At 34.8% G+C, this 18769-nt stretch overlaps 2 protein-coding genes across 3 annotated transcripts; one reads left to right on the top strand and one right to left on the bottom strand.

Annotated features, from left to right (window-relative positions):
- Nucleotides 1-3160: 3160 nt before the first annotated feature.
- LOC104092017 (uncharacterized) lies at nt 3161-10267 on the top strand. 2 transcript variants are annotated; one of them, XM_009597497.4, is made up of 11 exons: nt 3161-3331; nt 5014-5148; nt 5224-5291; nt 5489-5554; nt 5689-5796; nt 6084-6150; nt 6433-6517; nt 7559-7719; nt 8452-8553; nt 9165-9387; nt 9946-10267. In XM_009597497.4, the coding sequence occupies exons 1-11, from the start codon at nt 3293-3295 to the stop codon at nt 10077-10079; spliced, it is 1188 nt and encodes a 395-aa protein (XP_009595792.1). In that variant the 5' UTR covers nt 3161-3292; the 3' UTR covers nt 10080-10267. The 2 variants fall into 2 exon arrangements, with proteins under 2 accessions (XP_009595792.1, XP_009595791.1); XM_009597496.4 differs by having other exon boundaries at nt 3193-3331; nt 4987-5148.
- A 2246-nt stretch (nt 10268-12513) lies between these two features.
- Nucleotides 12514-14525, bottom strand: LOC104092018 (glucan endo-1,3-beta-glucosidase 11-like). Its single transcript, XM_009597498.4, has 3 exons — nt 14362-14525; nt 13180-14252; nt 12514-13073 (listed from the first exon to the last, which is right to left on the bottom strand). The coding sequence occupies exons 1-3, from the start codon at nt 14426-14428 to the stop codon at nt 12999-13001; spliced, it is 1215 nt and encodes a 404-aa protein (XP_009595793.1). The 5' UTR covers nt 14429-14525; the 3' UTR covers nt 12514-12998.
- Nucleotides 14526-18769: the final 4244 nt, after the last annotated feature.

Here is an 18769-nt window from a genome sequence, read left to right on the forward strand (position 1 = left end):
ATCGATTATGCACATCGTCCCAAGTTACAGCCGAATATTCTACCAGAATTTGCTTCAACTGCTACGAAGCCAATGAGCTTCGAGTATTGCGTCCTTGGGTGAAGGCCTAAACAACCCAATCATCCGCCATCGGCGGCAGGTCCATCCGTTCCATTTGAAACCTTGATACGAACTCCCTGAGCATCTCGTTTTCTCTTTGTTTTACCTTGAAAATGTTCGACTTCCTGGTCTCGACTTTGATGGCTCAGGCGTGCACTTTTACAAAAATATTTGCAAGCATAGCAAATGAGTCAATATAATTGGGGGGTAAGTTATGATACCATATCATAGCTCCTTTTGACAAGGTCTCTTTGAACTTTTTCAGCAGAACAAATTTGATCTCATCATCTTCCAAGTCGTTCCCCTTGATGGCGCACGTGTATGAGGTCACACATTCATTTGGATAAGTTGTTCCGTTGTACTTAGGAATTTCAGGCATGCGGAACTTCTTTGGGATCGACTTCGGAGCTGCGCTCGGAGGAAAAGGTTTTTGAAAAAACTTTTTGGAATCTAGGCCTTTCAGTATCGGTGGTGTTCCGAGGATTTGGTCGACCCTGGAGTTGTAGGTCTCCCCCTTTTTGTCGTTGGCTTCGATTTTCTTTTCTCCTATTTCTATCCGTTTTGTTAATTCCTCGAGCATCTTTATTATCTCAAGATTGGTCCCGGGTTCAGCTTCGTTTGGCCTATCTGTGGCTGGTTCATGGGTGTTTTTCCGGGATAGTTCGGGCTCAACTCTACTAGGAGCGCTGCTTTGGTTCTGCAGTTGGGCTATCGCTGCCTGCTGAGCCTGCAACATTTCGAAGATCACCCGCAAGTTGATCCCATCTCCTTCACCGTTACGTGTATTTCGGGCTACCGATCAAACTCCCCCGCGGACGCTGTTCTCAGGATCGGCAAGCAAATTTGCGTTAATGGCCACATGTGAGTTGGTGTCGATCGAGTCCGCGGCCGGAATTCCGTTGGGATCGGCAGGGGGCACCTCGTTACCGGGCACCATATTGTTGATCTCGCCATGGTGGCCAAACTCAACATCCGTATTTAGAGGGGCAGATTGGGAGTTCGACATTTTAAACTTAGACCTGAAATCAAAGACACTTCAAAGAACAAGTGTGAAGTATGGTGTGTTATGGAAATTTGTATCAAATTGCCATTATTATCCTTATCCCCACGGTGGGCGCCAAACAGTTTACCCTAAAAAACGGACAATAATTAAATTTGTAAGTGGTTTTAAGAATATGCGGATTAATTTGATACAAAATGATAAATTGAGTTAGAATGGACAAGTAAAGATACAATAAATTCAAACCACGCTCAGAGGATGATTCCAGTCTTAGTGAAGCATTCATCCTCGATTCGGGCTCACGGTGGACAATTTTGATGAATGAGAGAAAAAGCTTACAATAACAGTGAAAATAGTAGTATATTGCTTTGAAATGCATGTTACAATGTGTATAATGAATTATGAGACTCCCCTTTATATAGTAGGGGAATCCTACTCTAAGTACAATTCCATAAAAGGTAAAAAATCTTTTGTTTAACTGATTGCCGGTTTTTCATCGATACGTGCCAAGATCCACGCCGTGATATCCGGCCGGTCGCGGATATTACGACCTTCTATTGGTTGTGCTTGATTGCCTGACAATGTTCTCCGAAGTCTTTTAGGATTTGGATCGATCTCGAATCATAACCTCGATATTCTCGAGGGCAGATATCGTGCCCCGGATTTTGACTCGATGAGACCTTTGCTTCGATTTCGATCCTTCACAATCATATCTCGAGCTCGTTTTATCCTATTGAAGGCCGAAATGTGTTATGAGTTCCGGTTCTGCCTGTATATAGTTTTACACGATACTAGGTGGATACCAATACCATCTATTTCCGCGGAGGAGAGAAGGGGACAAATCCCGCACGTGAAAATGCAATTAAAAATCTCCTCCGCACGTTCCTATGTACACGTTTTGTGGTGTTTGGCCTATAGTTCTTACTGTATACCTCAGCATCATAATAGAGACATACTTGGTCTGTCTTTGGACCCACTCAGATCTCTATAGCCTGTAGATTCTTTCAACTTTGTTTCTTAAGGATTACTCCCTCAGCTTTCCCTTTTTGGCACATAAATCCCAATCCTCAATGTATGATGATCTTAAGGTTTATGTGCCAACTCTTCCTATAGAAATTTGAAAGTGAAGAGAATACAACAAAAATACAAGATATCCTTCTATTATATACTATATGTAATAAGATCCGTCAAGTGCTCCCTTGTTTTTTTCTTCTTTTTTATATTTTTTTTGTCATCTTTGTACTTTGTCCTTCTCCTTTTTTTTTTTTTTTTTTTTTTTTTGTCTTTCTTAGTTTCTACTTTTTCTACAACATATATCAAATTGCATTTTTGCTTATAAGTTGATAAAACATGGGGAAACCTTCAATTTTTTCTCACTTCACTACTTTTCTAGTTTCATTCTTTTTCTATTTCCTTCGCTTTACTTTCTCCTTTACCCCTTTCTCTGTTTTCTTTTTCAATCCTTTTCTATATTAAACATTAAAGGATATTACATAATTTACTATTCTAGAAAGAAAGAAGGCCAAAAATTATTCACAAATGAATTAATTAGTGCCTTATTCATTTCAAATTGAATTCTCCATTCCTTTTTGTGTCGTATCAAAGTAGTGCTTGATTTCCTATAAAAAAATTCTAGCACATATAATTTTTAATATAATTACATTTATCTATCCATATTAATGAATCTATTGGTTATCAATTAATAAAAATAAACGGTATTAAGCGAGCTTATAAATTTCTAATATAGTGTCTTCAGTTTAAGTTTCTAGTAAATCTTGTTCTCCCTTGCTATCAAATATCCATCCAAACATATTATTCTTTTTTAATTGAAGATCAAATCAAGACAAATTAAAATAATAAATGTAAAAGAAGAAAAAGAGTTCGGATAGAAAAGCGCTAGTTCATAACTTAGCAGGCGTTATGTCAACATTTTGAAAAGGTGAAGGAGCTTTTTGTATCACAAACGACAAACTTATGGTGTAATCCGTAATTTAAACTTTTTCAATCTCTCCACGATTCCAAGACCGACAGGGGGGGGGGGGGGGGGTTGTGTGCGCTGTACAGTAAACAGTGCTCACAATCACTTGACTTCCTATAAATGCATCTTTTTCGTGTGTGACGGAGAAAGAGAGGGAGCTATACATCTCTCTCTCTCTCTCTCTCATTCCATCTCTCTCCCGGAGTTTGAATCAAATGGCGGACGAACCTGCGTTGACTCGCTGGTCCTTCCCGGTAATTAAATTTAATCTTCCAAGGCCTCATTTGAAAATACAGCTTCTTTTTGTTGAATTTTGATGTAATTTTTGAATTTCTATGTTTTTTTCCGGTTTATTTTTGATTATCGAGCTAAGTTTAAATGATCTGTGTGTGATGTACATTTTCTGTATACATGCACGTGGTAATGATTGAAGTATCGAAACATGAAGAGATTTTGTGTTGTTACGAAATTGACATTTTTGATCGATTCTTGCATTTTTGGCTTTGATTTTAGAATTTCATATTTACTTTATCTTCTTATTTTGATTTCGAAATGCCGACTTTGCTGAAATTAGAGGTACTTTTCGGGTGAAATTTGGAGTTTAAAGTGAAATTTTGACTTTTGAAGGACTGTATGAGCTTAATGTATTACTGATTCATGCAATGACTGACAAAGGAAGAGATATTTTTGTGTTAGTTTGAGATTTTCTTAAAATTTAATTTTGCTTCATTTTCAGCTATATTTCTAGTTTTTATTCCTTCTCTTTATTATTTTAAAGATTTCTTAGTTTTTCTTCTATGGCGAATATACAGTTTTTGTGCGCGACACATTGTACTGATTCATGCATGTGATGATGGTTGAGGGCATAAAAGGAAGGGATTTTTCTGGTTTGTTGACTTGATTTTTTTTTTTTTGAATAATTACAATAGAATATTTTCTGATTTATTTTGTGAAATCTCGACTTTAATTCAAAGTGAAGTTTAGTGTAGACTATGCTTGACATTATTTTAATGTTCTGTGTTAATTTAGGAAATCTCTGACAGGAAAGATTGTTCTGATGTTAGATTTAGATTGCTTAATAAAGTTTTTACCTTTTTCGGCCTTGATTTGGATGTTTCTTACCTAAATTTGGCTCTTGTTCTTCCAAAAAAATGTGAAAGGAGACTGAGATGTAGTCCTTAGGCAAGGAATTATAATGTCCCCTTTAATTAGTGACTAAATGTTAAAATTAATAGGTTATATATGACATTGTTTTGATTGTATGTGATGTTTGCACTGCTCAGGTTTTGATTTGACTAGTTGCTCTCTATCAAAAGACACAAAAGTATAGTCTTCCTAGCAACAAGGAACTGAATAATAACAAGCTGCAAAGTGATGAATTGTTGGATAAGTAGACACAAGTGTTATTGAAGTTGAAAAAGAGTGACTTGTTTTGTTAATGCTGAAAATAAAAGAGAGAATTTCAAATGGGCTTGACCTTGAATAGATTCCTTCATGTATAGATAATTGTTAACTTTGTGCTAACTTCCGAGAAAAATTCGAATTTGAATAGATGAGGAAGTAGGCAAAGACTTTTCCAATTAAGTTGGATTGTTTAGCTTTTAATCTTATTCTCATTTTGTGTCATAATATTGTCTTCCAAAGAAATTGGAACTGAGCAGAAAAGAAGACACACAATCAGTAGTTAATGGCTGAGTTTTTTAAAGTTCTACAGTTAATTAAAGGAAATTGAAGGGGAAACAGAGTAAACATGAATAGTTTGTTAAACCACATTGTTAGTTCTGTTCACAGGAGTTGCAAATTGCTGAATGAATCATAAGTTGGATGTGTCTCTTGATGAAATGAATAAATCAAGATTAGGGACATTGAGTATTTATATACAATACTTGTTTTTGGTGTCCGTATTTAGGATTTTAAGTTGTTTTATGATATGAAGTTTGGGAGGAAGAAGGCTCCTGCAACTGAGAATGGTGATGCCGTACAAAATGGAAATTCTTCGACTGTGACTGCAAATGGAAATGGACATGTGCGGAACACTGCAGAATTGTCCATTTACGAGCAATATAATCAGGTATTGCCGATGATGAATAAGATGATCATAAATCCTATTGACAATCTGCACGCTTAATCTTTTCTTCTGATTTAGGCTAATGGAGGTGCAGCACACTCTAATGGAGTTAATGGAGTTCAGTCTGTCGGAGTAGTTGGAAAACCGTATGACACAGCAACTAGTGACCTTAAATTTTGTGTTTGATCGCCCAGAGATATTGGCATTCTAACAAACATTTGATACTCATATATATTAACAACTTTCAGCTACCAGAGCTTTACTTCCTCTTCCTGAAGAAGTTCTTTTTTTGGGGGTAATTCTTCCTGAAGAAGTTTAGTAAAGTTTAATGTTCATTTTTCAGGCAAAGATCTCTACTTCCCACTTTTGAGTCTGCAGAAATGCGTGCTTTAGGAGAAAGTTTAAGCAGGTAGGTCACGACAAAATGACCTGAACACTATGAGCTATTGCTGTTACTGAACCTGGTTTTCTATGTCCCTCACACACTTTCGTTGTTAGGATTGGAAACTAGTTTTGCTAATTTCTTCTGTTTTACATTTCCAGGGATATTCTTCGTGGTAATCCAGATGTAAAGTGGGAGAGCATTAAAGGATTAGAGACTGCCAAGCGTCTACTAAAAGAAGCAGTTGTCATGCCGATTAAATATCCAAAGTAGGTTACAATACTTGGTTATGTGCTGCTTGTCTAACAAGTTGAATAGAGAGGTTATAATCTTTGTACTGTTGTGCAACTGGTCCTAGTGGACTTCTCCATTATTAACTTTTTTTTTTTTTTTTTTGTATTCTTGGGGTGCAAGCTAATGAACGTAAGATTTAGTGTCAAATATCCAATCCAATATATCTTCTGACGTTTTACTTGTAATTTTTCATGAACTCCTTTTTGAGCAAACATGAAGTTCTCATTACTGAACCAAGATCTACTTTTTCTCTCTCACCTAGGTACTTTAAAGGTCTTCTAACTCCATGGAAAGGTATCCTCCTTTTTGGCCCTCCAGGAACAGGAAAGGTTTGTACTCATGTTTTTCTTCTGTGCAAAAGGTTATTTTTCATTCATACGTTGTATCCTTCTCCTTATTTTTTTGTGCTTTAGCCGTCAGCTCTGTATATAAAACTCTCCCATTGATTTCCTTCCATTGGTACTTCTATTGGTGATCTGTCCAGTTTCATATTCATGTTATTGGAATTCTGCATCCTGACATTTCTTTTCTTTATACATAAAGCTTAATATCTTGATATGAGAGGAAATATCTATTTATCTTGTTAAAACTTCTACTCTGTTAATTTGTAGACGATGCTTGCGAAGGCAGTTGCAACCGAATGCAATACCACATTTTTCAATATCTCAGCATCGTCAGTTGTCAGCAAATGGCGTGGTATGATTTCCTCTGCAATCTACTAAAATGGTCTTTCCTACTTATCAGTTTGAGGGTTTTAATTCATTTGGTAAAGCTATGATGATTACAGTTAGAAGCGGATATCGAGTCAAACATTTTCTTCTAAAAAAGGAAACTGACTCCAAACTTGTATGATATTAAGAGATATATTTCGAATGACTGATAGCACCATCCTATTGATGGATATTCAATGATGTTAGACAACCAAAAGTAGACACCATCCAATTTGAAGTGAAGTCGCACATTGTAGCTTGGTTTGTTCACCGAAGAAAAAGAAAGGGCAGCCTGGTGCACAAAGCATCCTGCATTCACGCAGGATCCGGGAAGGGCAACACCACTAGGGGTGTGATGTAAACAGCCTAATCTAATGCAAGCATTAGTAGCTGCTCCCATGGCTCAACCCGTGACCTATAGGGTCCGGGTTTGTTCGCTGAAGGTTTATGATATATCACACTCTAATATTATCTGTTGTTTCAGCTTAATCTATTTCTTGCCCTTAAAGTTGGCCTGTATTTTTTCAAGCAATCTGATGGAACGATGTAATATTGTAATATCTCATGATTTTAGAAATTTCTACGCTAAGGCAAGTCAACCTGGGTCACAGGAGCTAAGGAAATATCATATATATCAACTGTGTGTGGTAAATACCAAATGCAAGTTATGAGTTGTTACTTGTTATGCAATTTTTACTGCGGTATGTCGTTCTATTTGTCTTCACTGAGTTCGAGACAGCTCTTTTGTGTGTTATCAACTTTGAGGGAAGCTAGCACCTAATGTGGCTGACTTATTAAGCAACGGTTTATGGGGTTCAGCTTTTTTGAACATATCAGCAGTTATGATTTCTGTCTTTTTTATTACAATGTGAAAGAACATTATAGCATTTAAATCATCTAACTCAAACGAGATCATTCCAGTATATCTCATCAGCTATCAGATGAATAAAGTATTAGATACATTAGTTGAGAATAGTTCTTCAATTAATGCGTTGTGTACTCTTTAGAAGTTTCTTGTGTGATACAGGTGATTCTGAGAAATTGATAAAAGTGTTATTCGAGCTCGCCAGGCATCATGCACCTTCAACTATCTTTCTAGATGAAATTGATGCAATTATCAGTCAACGTGGGGAAGCACGTAGTGAACATGAATCTAGTAGGCGTTTAAAAACAGAACTGCTCATACAGGTGAAGCTTGATATTTAGAAGTGTATGTATGACATGTGAAAAGCTATGTTTTTGCACTGCAATGCAATTAATAAGTCAAAAGCCAATTACTGCCCCAGGGAATGATGGTCATTTTATTCTCTGTATCTTTCTTTTTCCCCTCGCGCATCCCTTTTTGTGGTCTCATGTTGGGTGGGTTGGGGAGATTGAAGCATTTGAGGCAGTATGGCAAAGTACTTCCTCTTTGAAAAATAAATGAGACAATGAATTTCTGCAAGTTCACAGAATTTCTGCTGGTTAGCACCTTCTGAGCTACTAAGCGTAATAGTTGGAATCTGGAATTTTCTTTTTTCCTGATATTGTTGTTATTCTAGAGATTTTTCAAACCGCTTTTCGTTAGGTTATCACATGCTCTGTCAAATTTGAATTGTGTGCTGTTGTACAGTCCGTGAGAAGTACGTAGAGTGACTATGGTAACCATTGGAACTTAAAGAAAGGTCACTTGACACTGGATAGGATTGTAAACTTTATGCCATTTAAGTAAAAATGAAGGAAATGTTTTTGACCCATCTTTTTAGGGTTAGCTAATAATCATGCAGCACCAGGTAAATGGTAAAGATAAAAGCAAGCCTTTTACTTGTATAGTTTGCTTTATATCAGATCTTGCTGTTTCTTCTCTTTGATATTAATGAAGACATTTAGTACGGTTTTATCTGAACTATTTCGCTAGGTAATGGTTGAAATAAACTGCAGATGGACGGTTTGAATCGGACAGATGAACTTGTATTTGTTCTGGCAGCAACAAATCTTCCCTGGGAACTGGATGCAGCAATGCTTCGTCGTCTTGAGAAGCGGGTAGTCTTTCATGTGGCCTTGAAACATACTTTGCTTGATAATACGACTATTTGCTAGAAAGAAATGAATTAGAACAAAAGTATATTTTATTTTTTGTTATGTTTAGCTTCGCGATGATCTATTTCTTTGTCAGTATCTCCAAGTAAATCATGTCAAACATTTAATAGTTTTAGTGGATGCAGACTTTTTAGCCATGTAAAAGCATGTGAAATTTGAAGCCAAAAAGTATTACTCCAGACAGTAAAATAGGGGTTTGAGGCTTTAGCTTAAGAGTTTCATGGTTTGATTCCCATAAATGCTTTTCTGTTGCAGGTCTGGTTGTTGAATGATCTTTTGTCTTTTAGTTGATTTATTGCATATCGGATTTTTATAGTAATTTCCCTCTTTTTCTTATTTTTAAGGGCCTGGGGATGGCTGGGTAGGGGAACTTTTGATTACCTTTTACATGTTTAATATTTGCTTGAGTGAGTAATAGAAGACTTGGCTGAACAAAGGAGGAAAAGAAGAGAATGCACTCAGGCTTAGTCTGGTTTCATTCACTAGTATAATCCACACCTGAGGTTATAGTCATGCTTGTAACTATTTAGTTCGCCTTCTGACTGTAACCGCAGATCCTCGTGCCCCTTCCGGAGCCAGAAGCAAGGTGCGCCATGTTTGAGGAATTACTACCATCACTGCCTGAAGAGGAGCCACTTCCATATGATTTATTGGTAGAAAAGACAGAAGGTTTTTCCGGTTCTGATATTCGGCTGTTGTGCAAGGAGGCTGCCATGCAACCATTAAGACGTTTAATGGCAAAACTTGAAGAGAAAGAAGAAGTGGTGCCTGAGGATGGTATGCCATATTTTATCCACTACCTTGTTGGGTTGGACGGGGTAATAATTATATGTCGGGATATAAGGGGCTCAGTGTTTCTGGTTTTCTACTGCGGCAATTGGGTATATGCTTGCTATATTATAGCCCTCTTTTCTATCACATCCTACCAGGCGACTCGATTATTTGTCAATCTGCCACATGCATACTGTTGGTTTATATTGATATTTTAATTATGACAATAATGTCTGTTAATGTGTCTTCCAACAAATTCCGGTTTTAAGCTGTAAGATTTGCATCTTTCCCATGAATTACTGCTTTCATCAAACTACCTAGAGAAGTTGATGAAAGTTAAATGCTGTTAGAATGAAACTTGATACACATGCGTCGTGTATGTGTATTTCATTACAAATCTTTACCTGTTCTAGTTACAAGAACTCGGCATGATTCTAATACCTGAATTAATGTATACCAGTAGAAACACTCTTGTGCCTAGTACTTGTGTGTGAAGAATTTTATTGAGGTACTTCTTTAGGTGTGTTTCATTCCTTTGTACTGAATTCTTGTATCAATGTGCAGAGTTGCCCAACGTTGGACCAATAACTGTGAGAGATATTGAGATGGCATTGAAGAACACTAGACCATCTGCACACCTTCATGCGCCGAGGTATGACAAGTTCAACTCAGATTATGGCAGCCAAGTGCTCCAGTGAAGGCACCAGCTCTATCCTCTTCCGTTCTTTATTATTCCTTTACTGTTTTCCTGAGCTAGTCAGCAGTACGCCAGCGCAGATGTTAATTTGTGAACTTGTCGTGTTTGTGAAATGTATGACTATGTGGTACTTTGTGCATTTAGCTTCGGTACATCCCTCTCCAATAAAAGTAGTCTGCTCAATTTTCATTTTGGCTTTCCTTCTCTCTCTCTCTCTCGGTTGAGGAAAATGCTAAATTTAACAAATGAAAAGCAACAGTGAGATAGAAATGACTTGTGACATTTTGTTCTGGTTCGATCTCAAAAGTTGAGTATTGTCCAAATCTTGTTTTACTTGCACACAAGAAACGAGTGATTTTGACAGTCACTACGAATATATGGTTTTTACTCGAGCACTAGATGGTTTTAACTCACTCAAGATACCACATTGTGGTGGATGGTTTTAACTCACTCACCACCCAATTATTATAACTTTCACTTGCACAGGTTATTTTTTTTTTCCCACACAGGACTTCGCAGTTTCTTTTTACAAAATACTGTATAATTTATACAAAGTATTTACAGAAAATGTGGATGAACACAAACATACAAAGAATAGCCTGAATATAGAAAGATAACGAGAGATTAAGTCCGCGCCCCCTCTCTCTGCTAAGGGGCAACCCCTTTGAACCCCCTCCCTCCCCCCAACTTAGTAGGGAGACTGCCGTAAGGGGTGCCCCTTGATCCTCTTATTAAGTTGAGGTTATATGTATTGATTGTACAAAAAATGTTCACACAATTTAAATTAACTAAACGGTAACTTTATTTAATATTGATGGGTATTAAAAAATAATTAATAATGAATTCGAAGCCCCGCTTCTTCTCCATTGCACCTTCCCTTAGGAAAATAAAATAAATTAAATACAAATAAAAGCTACCAGATGTAGAATCTTCGAAGACAAGGTTTAACTATTCAAGTTCCAAGGAATATGCAAAGAACATGCACCTAAGAATTTCTTGAACCGTTAGACATGATTTGAAAGCTAAAAGTGGACATATGCTATAAGAAACAGGATCTCCTGATATGCCAACTCTGCAAAGAGGAAACAATGCTACTATAAGTAACTCATCACCAAAGACGGCAAATGCACATGATAACCTACGTGTAAATGGGGTCTTAAGCAACTTTCCGACTATGACTATTTTGTTTGGTTGCTAAAAAGCAACCTCATTTGTTGCCCTCTACTTGGTATCTGCTAGAATGATACAGAGTTGATAAAAAATGCCATGTTATAACTTTGCTCCAATCGTCAACTTTGATCCCACAAGTAGGGTTTGGGGAAGACACAATATATGTAGACCTTACCCTATATTGTGTGAGATAGAGAGACTATTTTTAATAGACCCTCGACTTAAAAAAAAAAATCAAAACAAATTTAAAAAATACTAGAGTAAAGACTAGTGTTGGCATGTGCATTATGTTAGCTCATACCATGATGGCTAATATACATATATGAACAGGGGCGGAGCTAGAGCTTCGGTAAGAGCTTTGGCGAATCCAGTAACTTTTGTGCAAACTTTATATTTGTCTTAAATAATTTATTGAATAAGTATATTCTTACTTTAGAATCCAGTAACATAAAAATACTAGAATCTCGAATCCAGTAACTTCAAATCCTGGCTCTGACTTCGGGACATGAACAAGTAGTGAATGCATTTTCTATAGCTTAGTATTTATTTATTTTTTACCTAGTAATAGAATCACTTCAGCATTTTACTAAGATTTTCAAAAGATGTTTCCTTTTTCGGCGAATGATGAAGGTGGATCCTTAGAATGATTCTTATTTTTGGATTCCCTATTATTTTTCTTTCTTTTGTGATTGTTTTAGAGGTGGGTTTCATGTGCATCATGTTAGGTTATATCAAATGAATCACAAAGTTTTGTACTGGCCATTCTTTTATATAAAAAAAGAACATTTTGATATATAAATTCATAAAGACGTTTACTAATTTGTTTCATATTTCAACATTGAAAGTCTAAAGCATGCACCTTTAAGAAAAGGATGGCAGACACTATGCTGACGGTTTATGGAATAAAGGTTGGCCTAGCTAGAAGATTATATTATTTAAAAATTTAAAAAGAAAACAACGGTATCCTTTGCCCTTTTGTCGCATTATATTTAATTAAAACATTCGTATATCAAGAAAGAAATGCATGACAAAGGAAAAAAGGGCTAGAAAGAAGTAAAGAACTAATATCTCTTATTCAACATGTACCAATATTACCATTCAGAGATATGGTGGATGGAATGAGATTACTTTATTCTTAATCAACCAAGTTTGGATTGGAAAGAAATTAATTCTTGGTTCGCAGCGTTTTTCCTGTTAAATAGCCATATGCAATGTGAATCTGAATGGGTAGTGTCAATGTAAAATAAAAAAACATGTAGGAATAATTGTGGAGTCCACGTCCAAATACAGTAACCTTTATAATCTGAACAATGACACTATTATAGATACAGTATTACATTACAATATAATGTTAAAAAGAAAAGTTTGTATAAGCCCCTTCCATTTCAAGTAAATATATCCTCTGCACAATAAGATCATAACAAAATGAATTTTGTCAATTCCCTAGCAAAGAATGATCAGCTACTTTATTCTTTGAATCATCAATCCCGATTATACAACAAATGACAGCGACTATATATATATATACTTTTTCTATGAAGCGAGAAAGTAGAAACTAGATCTTTTTTCAATTTTGTTTTTTTACATGAAAGCTCTTTGTGTCTAATTTTCTGTATTAGTCGCTGTGAGGTCCATTCTTGACGCATGCACATGCATCCGGGGTGGCTAATAGGTCATTGTCTCAGTTGACGCCGATATATTTACAGTCAAGTACTCCATTTTAGCCTTAATGTTGTCTTCATCTCATTAATTAGCCCTTGCAAAGCCAGCAAAAATACGCAAACATCATCCAATTGGCCAAGCTTTGATATCTCACTTGTTTCACCTGTTTGAAAATAATATGTGCAATAAGAACACCACATTAAACCTTATAATAAGAATCATCTAACGTATATGATCAATTCTTATTAATTAAAAATCTATAGTTTTACCATAGGGGGAGCAGAGGAAGTAAGGAAAATGGAAGCTGATGCTGGCTCTGAATTAGTTGAAGAAGTTGTTGTAGAAGTAGTTGATAATAGCCCAACATTATAAGCCATAGTTCCATCAGGTTGAAACAAACCATAATTCCTCTCAGAAGTTGGTCCTGGCTTTTGGTCTTCATTGAACAAAGCAAACACATAAATATCCAATCTAACATTTGGTCTCAAAGGGGTACCTTCATTAAGCAATTGCCTTCTCAAAATATTCCTATTGTAAATAGCTGCATTTTGAAAGGTTGCACCAATTTCATTAGGGTCACCTTTAGATGGCCAACCTGTCTCAGAAATCTTAACTTCTAAACCATTAAATCCCATTCTTGCTATAGCAAATATGGCTGCATCCACTTGTGCATACAACATGTTGTCATAATGTAGTCTTGTGTAAGGATCAATCATCCCTTGATTGGAATTGAATAGCACATAGTCTAAGGAGATTTTGTTGGGATTGTCTTTATAGGCAAAATAAGGATATGCATTGATCCAAAAGGGTGCTCTTGTTGTAACCAAGAATTGCAAGAATTGTTGCATAATCCCATTAAGATCACTCCTAAAATTACCAGCTGAAGGTGGATAAGAGTTTGCTAAAACTGCTAGTGAATTAGGGGAAGAGACTTGAATGTATTGGCTGAGTCCTGTTTTAATAAGCGCTGAATGAATGTTAACCATTGCTGGCACAAGATATGTCATTAAAGATGTGTCTTCATCTGTGAAAATCTCGTTCCCTACCGCAATTCCTGTGATGTTTGTGGCTGGAAAATATGGCCTAATATGAGTAGTTACCCATTGAAGGGCTTGTTGCTGGTCACCTAATGTGGCTAGCATTTGATTTTCCACTGTCACAATTAGCTCTATATTGGAGTTGGCCAATGCTGTCAAGACTTGAGGATTTGTGTCATAAATTCTTGCCTTTGTTATCTTGAGAGCATGTAAAAGTTGAAGGACTTTTTCTGGTGGTGGTAAGTTGTTTGCAACTTGACCATAATTAATCCCAAGTGAATCTACTTCTCTAATAATGTTCAAACCTGTTATAATAATTCAATCTTAGTAATTAATCATAATGATGGTATTAAACAAGAAATAGCTAATTTAAACTATCTTGGAAAGGAAAGAAAGAATTGTTAAGTTACATACCTAATAAAAGGAGAAAAAATGTTACAAGAATTTGCAAGAATGAAGTTCTTCTCAAAGGGCCATCCATGGTACAAGTAAACAAAAGAAAATAAATAAAGATGGAGTACTTCTGTTTCTTAGTAGAGAAGAGAGTAGAGAATTAAGGGGAGGGAAGAAAGATATGTGAAGGGAGGTATATATAGGCATCTATTTAGGTTTGACAATTCTTTTCTTTACTTGCTTGAATTTATGTTTTTTAGTAATATTTATTTGGGGTGGCAAAAATAAGTTGCCTTTGGTTTCTTATTAATTGCGGACAGGTTTTTGAATGACTTTGTCTCGTCATCTTAATTTTCTTGCCTCATAGGTTCTTTAAATTTGGTTTACCCCTATACTCCTTTAATTTGTTGTCTTTTCAAAGAGGTCACCCTTTAGTCCACTTGACAAGTATACCCTCCACACACTTTCTTCATTCAAAAGAAAACAGCTACTACTGTATAAGTTAGATTATTTTATTTGGCACCTAAGTGATAGGCAATCCCAAATATTTGGGCTATTTTACTTACTATTAAGGAACAGAAAAGGGCTAAAACTGACCCTTACTTATTCGCTTAGATTTAAAAAAAAAAAAATTTACCTTCATATACTATATGTGAAACTTTATTATGTGAAACTTTATTACCTTTCCTAATCAAGTTTTAGCTTAATTACATGACCACATATAATTTATCAATTATATACAAACTAATTTTAAATGAGTATTCTTTTATATTAGGAATTGAATAAGGAATTAATTATTCCCCATCCATGTTCTCTCTCCTTCTCTCCTCTCTCTCTCCATCTCTCTCCCCCCCCCCCTCTCTCTCTCTCTCTCAGTCTCTCTATCTCTCCTTCTTTGTTCTTTCCCCAATTTTTCCTCCTTTAATGTTCTTTACTTTTTATCCTTTAATGTTGTATATAGTTTTAATGGAATTCATCAATGGATTTCAATCGTTTTATTATAGAGTTTTAACTTAGCAATTTCCTTTGATGTAGCACAATTGGTGTTCAAATTGAAATTGTCAATCAATAAATTTTGAAGGTGTTTGACTCTCCACCATTGACAGCCATTAAAAAGCTTTGAAGCTTTGAATTCGAATTTAAGTTTTCAAAAACCATTATTTGTTTGGATTGGATGTTGTTGCAAACAATTTGGAATATCATTTGGAGTTTATATCTTAATTTTGAGGGTGTTTGGTGAAGATTAGACTTGATTTTGGCTGAATTTCAGATTGAAACTCGAAGAAGAAGAAGAACACATGACATACAATATACTTACGAAATTGTATTAAATTTGTATGTAAATTATATTTAAGTTGTATTCTGTTGTAGTTATATATTTTTTTATTTGAATGTTGTATGAAAGTTGAAAAATAGTTTTATAATGTTTGAATCGTTGTATGAAATTTGTATTTAAGTTATAAATACTATCTTTTTACATAAAGTTGTTGACATGTATCAAAATTATATTAAAAAAGAAAATTTTGATTGAAATTTCAAAGAGGAAGAAGAACACATCACATACAAAATATATACAAATCATATACAAAATACATACGAAAAACATATTGTATAAAATTTGTATGAAAGTTGTATGATGTTGTAGTTGTATTTAACTGGGTAAAAATAATGTATGAAAGTTATAGATAAGTTATAAATAAGTTTTATACTATATAATTAGTTATATAAAATTTATTTTTAGTTTATATATTATTATAGATGTATCAAATTTATACGAAATTCATTTTAATTTGTATATTGTTGTACCATATAAATTTGTATGCTGCTGCTCTCACTTAATCCTAGACAACTAATTGGGTCAATTTCCTTTCCTATTTGCGGTAATATTGGACTTGTTTTGGGATAAATATGTATTCATACTACTAGGTGATGGTCATTGCTTTTCTTTCTCTTTAACTTTATGGTAAGGAGTAAATAACCGGCGAAACTAAAAGGAGTACACGTCCAAAAAAAGTAGCTTTTATAATATTGATTTAGATTTGTTTTAACTATGGGAAAGTTGATGGAATAACCTATATAACTTTTTAGGTTTTCTCTTCGACAAAATCTCTAATAAATCATTATGATTAATTACTATTATCCCTTAGCTTTTTTTTAAAGCTGTTAGGCACTGAATTTCTAATTTTTATTTTTCTTAGCAATTGACTAATAATTGATCATATGGCTAACTCATATATTTTTGGTCGGCAATCTTTGCATATTGCAGCTCATTAAAATATGAGTAATATTAAACGCAAGTTCGGTGAAAACTAATATTAAATAAATATCCAGTAACTTTTTAAATATTCATAATTTATGACGGTGACAATTAAGGAAATGTTACAGGCAATTAAGGCAACAAAAAATTAGGAAAGAGGAGATGAGAAAAAAAGGAAAAGAATGCAACTAAATCTCTTAATTTAAGGCACTAATAATGGATTGTATATAATTTATAAGTAATTCTTGTTTATGACATGTAATATACAAAAGTAAGACAATTTTGGTAAATAAATTTTAAATATTGTATAAGAAAGAAAAAAGCCATTAAAAATATCCTTCGTCCACCTACTTTGTAAAAACTGTCCTTACCGTTAAAAATCTGGCTCATTCATGCCCTTATTTCTGAATAAAAAATATATTTTATTATATATGACGTGGCAATTACTAAGAATCCTATTCTAACCCTGATCTAATCCGTAAATAATTCACCCACGATCCATTTTAGTCATTCCAAACCGTTAAATCCTTTTTAGCCCCTCAAACACTCGATTCTATACTTGACTCATGATCCAATCGTTTTTTGGTTTCATTTATCAAAATTTTATGTTTTTCTTCCTATTAATTTATTATTTGGTACTCTATCCCTTTCTCTATTCATCTTTCCCAACTTAATTACCACCGACAGTTTTTCAACCAAATCACTGCCAACGAACTGTGAAGCTAAGTTACTCACATGATTTTAATTAACTCCAAAAAGTTACATGGTGGCACAACAAATATAACTTTGGCAGAAAGATAACTTATTAAACCTTAAAATCTTAAAATAAACCATTAATTTAATTCCAAAGAATACCTGATTTCACTCATTTAACAAAAAAATATTAATTTAAAAATTAAATTAAGGCCGAAAAATCTGAGGGAGGGAGGGAGATCCGTGGGTATTGAAGGGTGAGGATCTAAAAAATGAAGCCGATGGTGATCCTCTGTCGGCAATGGTGAGTTATTGTACTTTGGCCATGGAGGAGAATGATTAGAGAAAATATAGAGTGGGAGGGCAGTGATGGAAGAGGAGAAGTAAAATTAGGGCATTTTAAAAATCGGGTCATGGGTCGGGTATGGATATTTTTGGTCATACAGTGGGCTAATAAGTGGATGTGGGATGAGGTTTTAATTTAAGCAAATAGGAACTTGACACATCATAAGTAATAGAAGTTTTTCTTAATAAAAATAGGGCCGTTAGTTTCCAGGATATGATTGAGCCGGAAAGTTAATGTTAGAGGCAATTTTTACAAAATAGGTGGACGAAGAATACTTTTAAACCTAAGCGGCTAGATTAGGGGCAGTTTTGGCCGAATTCTGATTATGGAAAAAGGTGTTTGTCTAATCTCGAAGACTTGGATCTATGACATGGCTGTCTATTTCCATGGCAAAAGAGTTTTAATTTTTTGAATACATATTATTTAATAACTTGGTAAAAATGATGATCAAATTGTTAACCACAAATTAAAATACACTAATAATATATTATTTTTTTTACACTTTCAATGTTAAAATTTTAAGAGTATTATAATGATTCACTTACTCCGATGTCTCATTTGTTTTCCTTTTACTTTTTTTCATTTGACAATTCAAGATTTACCGGAGGTTCACTTTCTTTCATTCGTCACTTTTTCCACCTTTTTGAAGCCGAACATGTGTCACGAAATAAAAATCCAACTAGCCGTGATAATACCTAACCCAATCTGTTAGGTAAGTCAATTTATAAATATCCGATTAAATTAATATTTAACTAACTTTAATACACTTCCCAAGGACTGATAGTACAAATCATAAGCTTCTAAGATTGGAATTTACAAAGCTAGTATGAAATAAATACATCATCTGTTCGAAATGTACATAAACTGATTTTTATAAATCTAAAGCTACCATGAACAAGAGGCAGCTACGACCGGAATACAGGTACATCTTCAAATCCAGCTCCCGTCGATCACAGCAACATCAACATCAAATATCTGCACGCAAGCTGCAGAAGTGTAGTATGAGTACAACTGACCCCATGTACTCAATAAGTAACAAACCTAACTTTAGGTTGAAAGTAGTGATGAGCTGGAACACAGGTCGGGGTCCTACACCAATAGCCAACAATAGTTCATAACAACATAATGAAAGT

Source organism: Nicotiana tomentosiformis, chromosome 2 (assembly GCF_000390325.3).
Source record: "Nicotiana tomentosiformis chromosome 2, ASM39032v3, whole genome shotgun sequence".
NCBI lineage: Eukaryota > Viridiplantae > Streptophyta > Magnoliopsida > Solanales > Solanaceae > Nicotiana > Nicotiana tomentosiformis.

Bases quoted from the DNA above. Each gene is read 5' to 3' on its own strand.
- LOC104092017 (XM_009597496.4), top strand. From the start codon at position 3,293: ATGGCGGACGAACCTGCGTTGACTCGCTGGTCCTTCCCG. The intron at 3,332-4,986 runs GTAATTAAATTT...GTCCGTATTTAG, and splicing joins TGACTCGCTGGTCCTTCCCG to GATTTTAAGTTGTTTTATGA. The intron at 7,720-8,451 runs GTGAAGCTTGAT...AATAAACTGCAG, and splicing joins AAACAGAACTGCTCATACAG to ATGGACGGTTTGAATCGGAC.
- LOC104092018 (XM_009597498.4), bottom strand. From the start codon at position 14,428: ATGGATGGCCCTTTGAGAAGAACTTCATTCTTGCAAATTCTTGTAACA. The intron at 14,253-14,361 runs GTATGTAACTTA...TTATTATAACAG, and splicing joins ATTTTTTCTCCTTTTATTAG to GTTTGAACATTATTAGAGAA. The intron at 13,074-13,179 runs GTAAAACTATAG...ATTTTCAAACAG, and splicing joins CTTCCTCTGCTCCCCCTATG to GTGAAACAAGTGAGATATCA.